The 15,894-nt window shown below is 47.5% G+C and overlaps 1 protein-coding gene across 2 annotated transcripts in view; it reads right to left on the bottom strand.

Moving 5' to 3' along the window:
- The window catches only part of LOC148145764 (glutathione S-transferase theta-1-like), a 49,126-nt gene that overhangs the window by 3,593 nt on the left and 29,639 nt on the right, over window positions 1–15,894 (bottom strand). For both annotated transcript variants that reach the window (XM_088000232.1, XM_088000231.1), the window contains exon 4: window positions 2,356–2,532. In XM_088000232.1, the coding sequence (XP_087856358.1) occupies window positions 2,356–2,532 (177 nt within the window). The remainder of the gene's footprint in view (window positions 1–2,355; window positions 2,533–15,894) is intronic.

Below are 15,894 nucleotides of genomic sequence, written 5' to 3' on the forward strand. Positions count from 1 at the left end.
GAGAGGGGGAGAGCGAGGGAGAGAGGGACAGAGTGAGAGGGAGAGAGGGAGAGAGTGAGGGGGAGATGAGGTGAGCGAGGGAGAGAGGGGAGAGCGAGGGGGAGAGGGGGAGAGAGAGGGAGAGAAGGAGAGGAAGAGAGCGAGGGGGAGAGGGAGAGCGTGACGGGGAGAGGAAGAGTGCGAGGGGGAGGGGGAGAGAGCAAGGGGGAGGGGGGAGAGCAAGGGAGAGAGGGAGAGAGTGAGGGAGAGAGGGGGAGAGCGAGGAGAGAGGGAGAAGGAGAGGGAGAGAGGGAGAGAGCGAGGGGGAGATAGAGAGGGGGAGGGGGAGAGGGAGAGGGAGAGGGGGAGAGGGAGAGGGGGAGAGGGAGAGGGGGAGAGGAGGAGAGGGAGAGAGCGAGGAAGAGAGGGAGAAGGAGAGGGAGAGGGGGAAGAGCGAGGGGGAGAGGGAGAGAGCGAGGGAGAGAGGGAGAGAGGGAGAGAGGGAGAGAGAGGGAGAGAGTGAGGGGGAGAGGGAGAGAGGGAGGGAGAGAGGGAGGGAGAGAGGGAGAGGGGGAGAGGGGGAGGGGGAGAGGGGGAGAGGGAGAGCGCGAGGGAGAGAGGGAGAGCGTGAGGGAGAGGGAGAGGGGAAGAAGGAGAGAGCGAGGGAGAGAGGGAGAGGGTGAGGGGGAGAGAGTGAGGGGGAGAGGGAGAGAGGGAGAGAGCGAGGGAGAGGGAGGGAGCGAGGCAGGGAGGGAGAGAGTGAGGGAGAGAGGGAGAGGGTGAGGGGGAGAAGGTGAGGGGGAGAGGGAGAGGGAGAGAGTGAGGGAGAGAATGAGAGGGTGAGGGGGAGAGAGTGAGGGGGAGAGGGAGAGAGCGAGGGAGAGAGGGAGAGGGTGATGGAGAGAGGGAGGGAGAGAGGGAGAGGGTGAGGGGGAGAAGGTGAGGGGGAGAGGGAGAGGGAGAGAGTGAGGGAGAGAATGAGAGGGTGAGGGGGAGAGAGTGAGGGGGAGAGGGAGAGAGCGAGGGAGAGAGGGAGAGGGTGATGGAGAGAGGGAGGGAGTGAGCTCAGTGCCCTGTGGGTGGAAGGTGAGGGGTGGGAGCAGGTTGTTGAGGCTGGAGGACCCCGAAGCCCTCGTGGGGAGTATGTGCTCGGCTTGGCTTCGCTCTGAGGAAGGGACTGTCGGGTTGACCCTGTAACTTTATTTCCTTGTTTATCGACTCCATACCTTTGGTTTTGTACCGAGATACATTTTTCCCTGAAGGGGCACAGGGAATGGTGAGATTGTAAACCTTTCAGTGTACTCCATATCCCTGTACCTCAGGCTTCGTGCCAACAAACCTGAATCCTCATTCTAAAGGTGACCGGGACAACATAACCATTCCTTGTGGGTGAGGGGCTGTGTTTGTTGGTGATGGTGGGATTGTCAGACCGAGAGTGTAAGGGAGTGTGAGAATCGAGAGACAGGAGTGTTCCTCTGGTGCTGTGATATAAAGCAACTTACCAACCAAACAGAAAGGATCCTGTAAAACAGCGAGTGGATTGTGCAGGGAATGGGAAAAGGCAAGGCCGGTGGGAGGTCATTTTGGAGAGCAGTCAGAGACCAGGACCAGGGGGAGGGGGGAATAGGAGATCTGTGCTTTGGGACTTCCAGGTCAAAGGGGGAGTGAACAATCACTGAGCACACACATGTCTAACTCTTACTACCAACGGAATATGATTAGATTCCCTACAGTGTGGAAACAGGCCCTTCAGCCCAACTAGTCCACACCGACCCTCCGACGAGTAACCCACCCAGTCCCATTACCCTCTGACTAATGCACCAACACTACGGGCAATTTAACATGGCCCATTCACCCAACCCGCACATCTTTGGCCTGTGGGAGGAAACAGGAGACCCGGAGGAAACCCTCGCAGACACGGGGAGAATGTGCAAACTCCACACAGACAGTCGCCCGAGGCTGGGATCGAACCTGGGACCCTGGTGCTGTGAGGCAGCAATGCTAACCACTGAGCCACCGGTGTGGCCCAATAGGAAACCCAGATGGGTTTTTCCTGGCCATCCAATCACGATCATTGATAAAGTCTTAATTCCAGGTTTGACTTCAAATTCCACCATGTGCCACGGTGGGATTTGAACCGAGGTCCCCGGAACATCACGTGGGTCTCTGGATTAACAGGCCAGTGATCATGCCATTATCTCCCCACTATGTTCAATGGCAGCTGAAACCAATGAGGAAGGAGGGGAATGATGTGTGGGACATGTTTATAATTCCAATTCTTGGAAAACGATCTGCATCTATCCAATTGAATTGGTCTGTCGGAGGATTCACCTGATCAGTTGGAAATGTGATCGACCCCAGTTCCGATTCTCTCACCTGCATCAGAGCGACGAGAGCGACCAGGTCAGCCAGGGATACTTCCTGTCCTGCGATGTACGGTCTGTCCTGCAGGAAGGTGTCCTCAAAGATCTGGATGGCTGTGTGCAGATCCTGTACGGCCTCGTCCATTCTGTCCTTGGGCACTGGCTGCCCAGTTAAAACCGGCAACAGGCCCTGGGGGCAAACACATGAGGAGAGGGCACCAGGTCAAGGTTCACTCACAGGAGGTCAACCACTGCCCTGAGGATCATGGGCAGAGCAGGGCCCTACAGTTGTGTTCGGGGAAGTTTCGAACTCATTTACATGTTGCCAGGCTTCTTGAGAATGTAAATACGAAATATAACCCTCCATTTGACAAACCGGTAGCGCTATTTTGAATTACAGAGTTCTATAAGGGTTTTGTAAATCGAAAGTTTCCCCCGTCCCTCTGGACGTTTTCGCTGCGCAAATGCCACTGTGCAAGAAGCCAGTTTATTTCTTCCACCCCAAATTCAAGTTGCCTGTTTGAGCGATGAACTAAATAAAAGGCAAGCACTGTCACCAAAAAACACCCCCTGTAATCCCCAAAGAACACCCCCCTGTAATCCCCAAACACCATCCCCCTGTAATCCCCAATAACCATCCCCCTGCAATCCCCAAAAAACCATCCCCATGTAATCCTCAAACACCATCCCCATGTAATCCTCAAAAAACATCCCCCTGCAATCCCCAATAATCATCCCCCTGCAATCCCCAAACGCCATCCCAATGTAATCCTCAATAACCATCCCCCAGCAATCCCCAATGAACATCCCCCTGAAATCCGCACTAAATAATAAATATCCCCGTTATCCCCAATAAAGATTCCCTTGTTATCCCCACCAAATATCCCCGTGATCCCCAATAAACATTGCCCTGTAATCCCCAATAAACATTCCCCTGTAATCCTCAATAACCATCCCCCTGTAATCCACAAACACCATCCCCCTGTAATCCCCAAACACCATCCCCATGTAATCCCCAAACACCATCCCCATGTGATCCCCAATAACCATCCCCCTGTAATCCCCAGTAAACATCCCCCTGTAATCCTCACTAAACATCCCCCTGTAATCCCCAATAAACATTCCCCTGTAATCCGCACAAAATATCCCCTTGTAATCCCCAATAAACATCCCGCTGTAATCCCCACTAAATATCCTCCTGTAATCCCCAATAAAGATTCAACTGTAATCCCCAATAACCATCCCCCTATAATCCCCAATAACCACCCCCCTGTAATCCCTAATAAACATCTCCATGTAATCCCCAATAACCATTTCCCTGTAATCCCCAAAAAACCATCCACCTGTAATCCCCAAAAAACATCCCCCTGTAATTCCCTAAAAACACCATCCCCCTGCAATCCCCAAACACCATCCCCATGTAATCCTCAAACACCATCCCCATGTAATCCCCAATAACCATCCCCCTGTAATCCCCAATAACCATCACCCTGTATTCCCCAATAAACACCCCCTGTAATCCCCTATACCCCTCCCCTGTAATCCGCAATAACTACACCCCTGTAATCCCCAATAAACATCCCCTGTTATCCCCAATAAGCATCCCCTGTAATCCCCAATATACATCCCCCTGTAATCCCCAATAAACATCCCCTGTAATCCCCGATAAACATCCCCTGTAATCCCCAATATACATCCCCCTGTAATCCCCAATAAACATCCCCCTGTAATCCCCAATAACCATCCCACTGCAATCCACATTAACCATCCCCCTGCAATCCCAAATAAACATCCCCCTGTTATCCCCAAAAAACATCCCCTGTAATCCCCAATATACATTCCCCTGTAATCCCCAATAAACATCCCCTGTAATCCCCGATAAACATCCCCTGTAATCCCCAATATACATCCCCCTGTAATCCCCAATAAACATCCCCCTGTCATCCCCAATAAACACCCCCTGTAATCCCCAATAAACATTCCCCTGTAATCCCCAATAAACACCCCCCTGTAATCCCCAATAAACACCCCCGGTAATCCCCAATAACCATCCCCCTGTAATCGCCAATAACTATCCCCATGTAATCCCCAATAAACACCCCCCTGTAATCCCCAATAAACACCCCCGGTAATCCCCAATAAACACCCCCCTGTAATCCCCAATAAACACCCCCGGTAATACCCAATAACCATCCGCCTGTAATCACCAATAAACATCCCCCTGTAATCCCCAATAACCATCCCACTGCAATCCACATTAACAATCCCCCTACAATCCCAAATAAACATCCCCCTGTAATCCCCAATAAACATCCCCTGTAATCCCCAATAAATTCTCCCCCTGGAATCCCCAATAACCTTCCGCCTGTAATCCCCAATAACCATTCTCCTGTCATCCCCGAATAAACATCCCCCTATAATCCCCAATAACCACCCCCCTGTAATCCCTTATAAACATCTCCATGTAATCCCCAATAACCATTTCCCTGTAATCCCCAAAAAACCATCCACCTGTAATCCCCAAAAAACATCCCCCTGTAATTCCCCAAACACCATCCCCCTGCAATCCCCAAACACCATCCCCATGTAATCCTCAAACACCATCCCCATGTAATCCCCAATAACCATCCCCCTGTAATCCCCAATAACCATCACCCTGTATTCCCCAATAAACACCCCCTGGAATCCCCTATACCCCTCCCCCTGTAATCCGCAATAACTACACCCCTGTAATCCCCAATAAACATCCCCTGTTATCCCCAATAAACATCCCCTGTAATCCCCAATATACATTCCCCTGTAATCCCCAATAAACATCCCCTGTAATCCCCGATAAACATCCCCTGTAATCCCCAATATACATCCCCCTGTAATCACCAATAAACATCCCCCTGTAATCCCCAATAACCATCCCCCTGCAATCCACATTAACCATCCCCCTACAATCCCAAATAAACATCCCCCTGTAATCCCCAATAAACATCCCCTGTAATCCCCAATAAACATCCCCTGTAATCCCCAATATACATCCCCCTGTAATCACCAATAAACATCCCCCTGTAATCCCCAATAACCATCCCACTGCAATCCACATTAACCATCCCCCTACAATCCCAAATAAACATCCCCCTGCAATCCCAAATAAACATCCCCCTGTTATCCCCAAAAAACATCCCCTGTAATCCCCAATATACATCCCTCTGTAATCCCCAATAAACATCCCCCTGTAATCCCCAATAACCATCCCACTGCAATCCACATTAACCATCCCCCTGCAATCCCAAATAAACATCCCCCTGTTATCCCCAAAAAACATCCCCTGTAATCCCCAATATACATTCCCCTGTAATCCCCAATAAACATCCCCTGTAATCCCCGATAAACATCCCCTGTAATCCCCAATATACATACCCCTGTAATCCACAATAAACATCCCCCTGTCATCCCCAATAAACACCCCCTGTAATCCCCAATAAACATTCCCCTGTAATCCCCAATAAACACCCCCGGTAATCCCCAATAACCATCCCCCTGTAATCGCCAATAACTATCCCCATGTAATACCCAATAACCATCCCCTTGTAATCCCCAATAAACATCCCCTGTAATCCCCAATAAACATTCCCCTGTAATCCTCAATAACCATCCCCCGATAATCCCCAATAACCATTCCCCTGTAATCCCAATTAACATCCCCCTGAAATCGACAATAAACATCCCCCTGTAATCCCCAATAATCATCCCGCTGTATTCCCCAATAAACATCCTCTGTAATCCCCATTAACCATCCACTGCAATCCCAATAAACATCCCCCTGTAATCCCCAATAGACACCCCCATAATCCCCAATAACCATCTCCCTGTAATCCCCAATAACCATCACCCTGTATTCCCCAATAAACACCCCCTGTAATCCCCAATAACCATCCCCCTGTCATCCCCAATAAACACCCCCTGTAATCCGCAATAACCATTCCCCTGTCATCCCCAATAAACACTCCCTGTAATCCCCAATAAACATTCCCCTGTAATCCCCAATAAACATCCCCCTGAAATCCGCACTAAATCATAAATATCCCCCTGTTATCCCCAATAAACATTCCCCTGTAATCCCCATCATATATCCCCTTGGAATCCCCAATAAACATTCCCCTGTAATCCCCAAACACCATCCCCATGTAATCCCCAATAAACATCCCCCTGTAATCCCCACTAAATATCCCCCTGTAATCCCCAATAACCATACCCCTATAATCCCCAGTAAATAAACACCCCCTCTAATCTCCAATAAATATCCCCCTGTAATCCCCAATAAATATCCACCTGAAATCGCAATACCCCTCCCCCTGTAATCCCCAATATACATCCCCCTGTAATCCCCAAACACCATCCCCATGTAATCCCCAAACACCATCCCCATGTAATCCCCAATAACCATCCCCCTGTAATCCCCAATAAACATCGCCCTGAAATCCGCACAAAATCATAAATATCCCCCTGTTATCCCCAATAAACATTCCCCTGTAATCCCCATCAAATATCCCCTTGTGATCCCCAATAAACATTCCCCTGTAATCCCCAATAAACATTCCCCTGTAATCCCCAAACACCATCCCCATGTAATCCCCAGTAAACATTCCCCTGTAATCCCCAATAAACATCCCCCTGTAATCCCCACTAAATATCCCCCTGTAATCCCCAATAAACATACCCCTATAATCCCCAGTAAATAAACACCCCCTCTAATCTCCAATAAATATCCCCCTGTAATCCCCAATAAATATCCACCTGAAATCGCAATAACCCTCCCCCTGTAATCCCCAATATATGTCCCCCTGTAATCCCCAAACACCATCCCCGTGTAATCCCCAATAAACACTCCCTGTAATCCCCAATAAACATTCCCCTGTAATCCCCAATAAACATCCCCCTGAAATCCGCACTAAATCATAAATATCCCCCTGTTATCCCCAATAAACATTCCCCTGTAATCCCCATCAAATATCCCCTTGTGATCCCCAATAAACATTCCCCTGTAATCCCCAATAAACATTCCCCTGTAATCCCCAAACACCATCCCCATGTAATCCCCAATAAACATTCCCCTGTAATCCCCAATAAACATCCCCCTGTAATCCCCACTAAATATCCCCCTGTAATCCCCAATAACCATACCCCTATAATCCCCAGTAAATAAACACCCCCTCTAATCTCCAATAAATATCCCCCTGTAATCCCCAATAAATATCCACCTGAAATCGCAATACCCCTCCCCCTGTAATCCCCAATATACATCCCCCTGTAATCCCCAAACACCATCCCCATGTAATCCCCAAACACCATCCCCATGTAATCCCCAATAACCATCCCCCTGTAATCCCCAATAAACATCGCCCTGAAATCCGCACAAAATCATAAATATCCCCCTGTTATCCCCAATAAACATTCCCCTGTAATCCCCATCAAATATCCCCTTGTGATCCCCAATAAACATTCCCCTGTAATCCCCAATAAACATTCCCCTGTAATCCCCAAACACCATCCCCAAGTAATCCCCAATAAACATTCCCCTGTAATCCCCAATAAACATCCCCCTGTAATCCACAAACACCATCCCCCTGTAATCCCCAATAAACATCCCCCTGTAATCCCCACTAAATATCCCCCTGTAATCCCCAATAACCATACCCCTATAATCCCCAGTAAATAAACACCCCCTCTAATCTCCAATAAATATCCCCCTGTAATCCCCAATAAATATCCACCTGAAATCGCAATACCCCTCCCCCTGTAATCCCCAATATACATCCCCCTGTAATCCCCAAACACCATCCCCATGTAATCCCCAAACACCATCCCCATGTAATCCCCAATAACCATCCCCCTGTAAACCCCAATAAACATCCCCCTGAAATCCGCACTAAATCATAAATATCCCCCTGTTATCCCCAATAAACATTCCCCTGTAATCCCCATCAAATATCCCCCTGTGATCCCCAATAAACATTCCCCTGTAGTCCCCAATAAACATCCCCCTGTAATCCCCAATGAACATCCCCCTGTAATCCACAATAAACATCCCCCTGTAATCCCCAATACATAGTCCCCTGTAATCCCAATAAACATCGCCCTGTAATCCCCAATAGACACCCCCATAATCCCCAATAACCATCTACCTGTAATCCCCAATAACCATCACCCTGTATTCCCCAATAAACACCCCCTGTAATCCCCAATAACCATCCCCCTGTCATCCCCAATAAACACCCCCTGTAATCCGCAATAACCATTCCCCTGTCATCCCCAATAAACACTCCCTGTAATCCCCAATAAACATTCCCCTGTAATCCCCAATAAACATCCCCCTTAAATCCGCACTAAATCATAAATATCCCCCTGTTATCCCCAATAAACATTCCCCTGTAATCCCCATCAAATATCCCCTTGTGATCCCCAATAAACATTCCCCTGTAATCCCCAATAAACATTCCCCTGTAATCCCCAAACACCATCCCCATGTAATCCCCAATAAACATTCCCCTGTAATCCCCAATAAACATCCCCCTGTAATCCCCACTAAATATCCCCCTGTAATCCCCAATAAACATACCCCTATAATCCCCAGTAAATAAACACCCCCTCTAATCTCCAATAAATATCCCCCTGTAATCCCCAATAAATATCCACCTGAAATCGCAATACCCCTCCCCCTGTAATCCCCAATATACATCCCCCTGTAATCCCCAAACACCATCCCCATGTAATCCCCAAACACCATCCCCAATTAATCCCCAATAACCATCCCCCTGTAATCCCCAATAAACATCCCCCTGAAATCCGCACTAAATCATAAATATCCCCCTGTTATCCCCAATAAACATTTCCCTGTAATCCCCATCAAATATCCCCTTGTGATCCCCAATAAACATTCCCCTGTAATCCCCAATAAACATTCCCCTGTAATCCCCAAACACCATCCCCATGTAATCCCCAATAAACATTCCCCTGTAATCCCCAATAAACATCCCCCTGTAATCCCCACTAAATATCCCCCTGTAATCCCCAATAACCATACCCCTATAATCCCCAGTAAATAAACACCCCCTCTAATCTCCAATAAATATCCCCCTGTAATCCCCAATAAATATCCACCTGAAATAGCAATACCCCGCCCCCTGTAATCCCCAATATACATCCCCCTGTAATCCCCAAACACCATCCCCGTGTAATCCCCAATAAACATCCCCATGTAATCCCAATAACTATAACCCTGTAATCCCCAATAAACATCCCCCTGAAATCCGCACTAAATCATAAATATCCCCCTGTTATCCCCAATAAACATTCCCCTGTAATCCCCATCAAATATCCCCCTGTAATCCCCAATGAACATCCCCCTGTAATCCACAATACATAGTCCCCTGTAATCCCAATAAACATCCCCCTGTAATCCCCAATAATCATCCCCCTGTAATCCCCAATACATAGTCCCCTGTAATCCCAATAAACATCCCCCTGTAATCCCCAATAGACACCCCCATAATCCCCAATAACCATCTCCCTGTAATCCCCAATAACCATCCCCCTGTATTCCCCAATAAACACCCCCTGTAATCCCCAATAACCATCCCCCTGTCATCCCCAATAAACACCCCCTGTAATCCGCAATAACCATTCCCCTGTCATCCCCAATAAACACTCCCTGTAATCCCCAATAAACATTCCCCTGTAATCCCCAATAAACACCCCCGGTAATCCCCAATAACCATCCCCCTGTAATCGCCAATAACTATCCCCATGTAATCCCCAATAACCATCCCCCTGTAATCCCCAAACAACATCCCCATGTAATCCCCAAACACCATCCCCATGTAATCCCCAATAACCATCCCCCTGTAATCCCCAATAAACATCCCCCTGAAATCCGCACTAAATCATAAATATCCCCCTGTTATCCCCAATAAACGTTCCCCTGTAATCCCCATCAAATATCCCCCTGTGATCCCCAATAAACATTCCCCTGTAATCCCCAATAAACATTCCCCTGTAATCCCCAAACACCATCCCTCTGTAATCCCCAAACACCATCCCCATGTAATCCCCAATAAACATCCCCCTGTAATCCCCAATAAACATCCCCCTGTAATCCCCACTAAATATCCCCCTGTAATCCCCAATAAACATTCCCCTGTAATCCCCAATAAACATCCCCCTGTAATCCCCAATAAACACACCCCATAATCCCCAATAACCATACCCCTATAATCCCCAGTAAATAAACACCCCCTCTAATCTCCAATAAATATCCCCCTGTAATCCCCAATAAATATCCACCTGTAAAACCCAATAAACTCCCCCCTGTCATCGCCAAAAACCAGCCCCTGTAATCCCCAATAACTATCCCCCTGAAATCGCAATACCCCTCCCCCTGTAATCCCCAATATACATCTCCCTGTAATCCCCAAACACCATCCCCGTGTAATCCCCAATAAACATCCCCATGTAATCCCAATAACTATACCTCTGTAATCCCCCAAAACCATCCCCTTGTAAACCCCAATAACCATCCCACTTTAATCCCCAATAATCATGCCCCTGTAATCCCAATAACCATCCCCATGTAATCCCAGAAACCATCCCCCTGCAATCCCCAAACACCATCCCCATGTCATCCCCAAACACCATCCCCATGTAATCCTCAATAACCATCCCCCTGTAATCCCCAATAAACATCCCCCTGAAATCCGCACTAAATAATAAACATCCCCCTGTTATCCCCAATAAACATACCCCTGTAATCCCCACCAAATATCCCCCTGTGATCCCCAATAAACATACCCCTGTAATCCCCAATAAACATTCCCCTGTAATCCACAATAACCATCCCCCTGTAATCCCCAAACACCATCCCCCTGTAATCCCCAAACACCAACCCCATGTAATCCCCAATAAACATTCCGCTGTAATCCCCACTAAATATCTTCTTGTAATCCCCAATAAACACCCCGCTGTAATCCCCACTAAATATCCCCCTGTAATCCCCAATAAACATCCCGCTGTAATCCCCACTAAATATCCCCTTGTAATCCCCAATAAACACCCCGCTGTAATCCCCACTAAATATCCCCCTGTAATCCCCAATAAACATCTCGCTGTAATCCCCACTAAATATCCCCCTGTAATACCCAATAACCATCCCACTGTAATCCCCAATAACCATCCCCCTATAATCCCCAATAAACACCCCCTATCATCTCCAATAAATATCCCCCTGTGATCCCCAATAAATATCCACCTGTAAACCCCAATAAACATTCCCCTGTAATCCCCAATAACCGTCTCCCTGTAATCCCCAAACATCATCCCCCTGTAATCCCCATACACCATCCCCATGTAATCCCCAATAAACATCCCCCTGTAATCCCCAATAAACATTCCCCTGTAATCCCCAATAAACATCCCCCTGTAATCCCCTATAAACACACCCCGTAATCTCCAATAACCATCCCCCTATAATCCCCAATAAACACCCCCTCTAATCTCCAATAAATATCCACCTGTAATCCTCAATAAATATCCACCTGTAATACCCAACAAACTCCCCCCGGTAATCGCCAAAACCATCCCCTGTAATCCCCAATAACTATCCCCCTGAAATCGCAATAACCATCCCCCACTAATCCCCAATAACAATCTTCCTGAAATCGCAATAACCATCCCCCTGTAATCCCCAATAACCATCCACCTGTAATCTCAAATAACTATCAACCTGTAATCCCCAATAAACATCCCCCGTAATCCCCAATAAACACTACCCCTGTTATCCGCAATAACCTGCCCCCTGTAATCCCCCAATAAACACCCTCCTGTAATCCCCATTAAGCATCCCCCTGTATTCCCCAATAACCATCTTCCTGTAATCCCAAATAAACACCCCCTGTAATCCCCAAACACCATTCCCCTGTAATCCTCAATAACCATCCCCCTGTAATCCCCAAACACCATCCCCCTGTAATCCCCAAACACCATCCCCCTGTAATCCCCAATAAACATCCCCCTGTATTTCCCGGATGAACATCCCCCTGTAATCCCCAATACATAGTCCCCTGTAATCCCCAATAGACATCCCCATAATCCCCAATAACCATTCTCCTATAATACCCAATAAACACCCCCTGTAATCCCCAATAAACATTCCCCTGTAATCCCCAATAAACACCCCCGGTAATCCCCAATAACCATCCCCCTGTAATCGCCAATAACTATCCCCATGTAATCCCCAATAACCATCCCCCTGTAATCCCCAAACAACATCCCCATGTAATCCCCAAACACCATCCCCATGTAATCCCCAATAACCATCCCCCTGTAATCCCCAATAAACATCCCCCTGAAATCCGCACTAAATCATAAATATCCCCTGTTATCCCCAATAAACGTTCCCCTGTAATCCCCATCAAATATCCCCCTGTGATCCCCAATAAACATTCCCCTGTAATCCCCAATAAACATTCCCCTGTAATCCCCAAACACCATCCCTCTGTAATCCCCAAACACCATCCCCATGTAATCCCCAATAAACATCCCCCTGTAATCCCCAATAAACATCCCCCTGTAATCCCCACTAAATATCCCCCTGTAATCCCCAATAAACATTCCCCTGTAATCCCCAATAAACATCCCCCTGTAATCCCCAATAAACACACCCCATAATCCCCAATAACCATACCCCTATAATCCCCAGTAAATAAACACCCCCTCTAATCTCCAATAAATATCCCCCTGTAATCCCCAATAAATATCCACCTGTAAAACCCAATAAACTCCCCCCTGTCATCGCCAAAAACCAGCCCCTGTAATCCCCAATAACTATCCCCCTGAAATCGCAATACCCCTCCCCCTGTAATCCCCAATATACATCTCCCTGTAATCCCCAAACACCATCCCCGTGTAATCCCCAATAAACATCCCCATGTAATCCCAATAACTATACCTCTGTAATCCCCCAAAACCATCCCCTTGTAAACCCCAATAACCATCCCACTTTAATCCCCAATAATCATGCCCCTGTAATCCCAATAACCATCCCCATGTAATCCCAGAAACCATCCCCCTGCAATCCCCAAACACCATCCCCATGTCATCCCCAAACACCATCCCCATGTAATCCTCAATAACCATCCCCCTGTAATCCCCAATAAACATCCCCCTGAAATCCGCACTAAATAATAAACATCCCCCTGTTATCCCCAATAAACATACCCCTGTAATCCCCACCAAATATCCCCCTGTGATCCCCAATAAACATACCCCTGTAATCCCCAATAAACATTCCCCTGTAATCCACAATAACCATCCCCCTGTAATCCCCAAACACCATCCCCCTGTAATCCCCAAACACCAACCCCATGTAATCCCCAATAAACATTCCGCTGTAATCCCCACTAAATATCTTCTTGTAATCCCCAATAAACACCCCGCTGTAATCCCCACTAAATATCCCCCTGTAATCCCCAATAAACATCCCGCTGTAATCCCCACTAAATATCCCCTTGTAATCCCCAATAAACACCCCGCTGTAATCCCCACTAAATATCCCCCTGTAATCCCCAATAAACATCTCGCTGTAATCCCCACTAAATATCCCCCTGTAATACCCAATAACCATCCCACTGTAATCCCCAATAACCATCCCCCTATAATCCCCAATAAACACCCCCTATCATCTCCAATAAATATCCCCCTGTGATCCCCAATAAATATCCACCTGTAAACCCCAATAAACATTCCCCTGTAATCCCCAATAACCGTCTCCCTGTAATCCCCAAACATCATCCCCCTGTAATCCCCATACACCATCCCCATGTAATCCCCAATAAACATCCCCCTGTAATCCCCTATAAACACACCCCGTAATCTCCAATAACCATCCCCCTATAATCCCCAATAAACACCCCCTCTAATCTCCAATAAATATCCACCTGTAATCCTCAATAAATATCCACCTGTAATACCCAACAAACTCCCCCCGGTAATCGCCAAAACCATCCCCTGTAATCCCCAATAACTATCCCCCTGAAATCACAATAACCATCCCCCACTAATCGCCAATAACAATCTTCCTGAAATCGCAATAACCATCCCCCTGTAATCCCCAATAACCAACCCCCTGTAATCTCAAATAACTATCAACCTGTAATCCCCAATAAACATCCCCCGTAATCCCCAATAAACACTACCCCTGTTATCCGCAATAACCTGCCCCCTGTAATCCCCCAATAAACACCCTCCTGTAATCCCCATTAAGCATCCCCCTGTATTCCCCAATAACCATCTTCCTGTAATCCCAAATAAACACCCCCTGTAATCCCCAAACACCATTCCCCTGTAATCCTCAATAACCATCCCCCTGTAATCCCCAAACACCATCCCCCTGTAATCCCCAAACACCATCCCCCTGTAATCCCCAATAAACATCCCCCTGTATTTCCCGGATGAACATCCCCCTGTAATCCCCAATACATAGTCCCCTGTAATCCCCAATAGACATCCCCATAATCCCCAATAACCATTCTCCTATAATACCCAATAAACACCCCCTGTAATCCCCAATAAACATTCCCCTGTAATCCCCAATAAACACCCCCTGTATTCCCCAATATACACCCCCGGTAATCCCCAATAACCATCCCCCTGTAATCGCCAATAACCATCCCCTTGTAATCCCCAATAAACATCCCCTGTAATCCCCAATAAACACCCTCCTGTAATCCCCATTAAGCATCCCCCTGTATTCCCCAATAACCATCTTCCTGTAATCCCAAATAAACACCCCCTGCAATCCCCAATAACCATTCCCCTGTAATCCCCAATAACCATCATCCTGTAATCCCCAATACCCCTCCACCTGTAATCCCCAATAACCACGCCCCTGTAATCCCCTATAATCAACCCCGTGTAATCCCCAATATACATCCCCCTGTAATCCCCAATAAACATCCCCCTGTAATCCCCAATAACCATCCCACTGCAATCCATATTAACCATCCCCCTGCAATCCCAAATAAACATCCCCCTGTTATCCCCAAAAAACATCCCCTGTAATCCCCAATATACATTCCCCTGTAATCCCCAATAAACATCCCCTGTAATCCCCGATAAACATCCCCTGTAATCCCCAATATACATCCCCCTGTAATCCCCAATAAACATCCCCCTGTCATCCCCAATAAACACCCCCTGTAATCCCCAATAAACACTCCCCTGTAATCCCCAATAAACACCCCCCTGTAATCCCCAATAAACACCCCCGGTAATCCCCAATAACCATCCCCCTGTAATCGCCAATAACTATCCCCATGTAATACCCAATAACCATCCCCTTGTAATCCCCAATAAACATCCCCTGTAATCCCCAATAAACATTCCCCTGTAATCCTCAATAACCATCCCCCGATAATCCCCAATAACCATTCCCCTGTAATCCCAATTAACATCCCCCTGAAATCGACAATTAAACATCCCCCTGTAATCACCAATAATCATCCCGCTG

Source organism: Chiloscyllium plagiosum, unplaced genomic scaffold (assembly GCF_037043375.1).
Source record: "Chiloscyllium plagiosum isolate Xiang-an unplaced genomic scaffold, Cpla_swu_hap1 HiC_scaffold_24, whole genome shotgun sequence".
NCBI lineage: Eukaryota > Metazoa > Chordata > Chondrichthyes > Orectolobiformes > Hemiscylliidae > Chiloscyllium > Chiloscyllium plagiosum.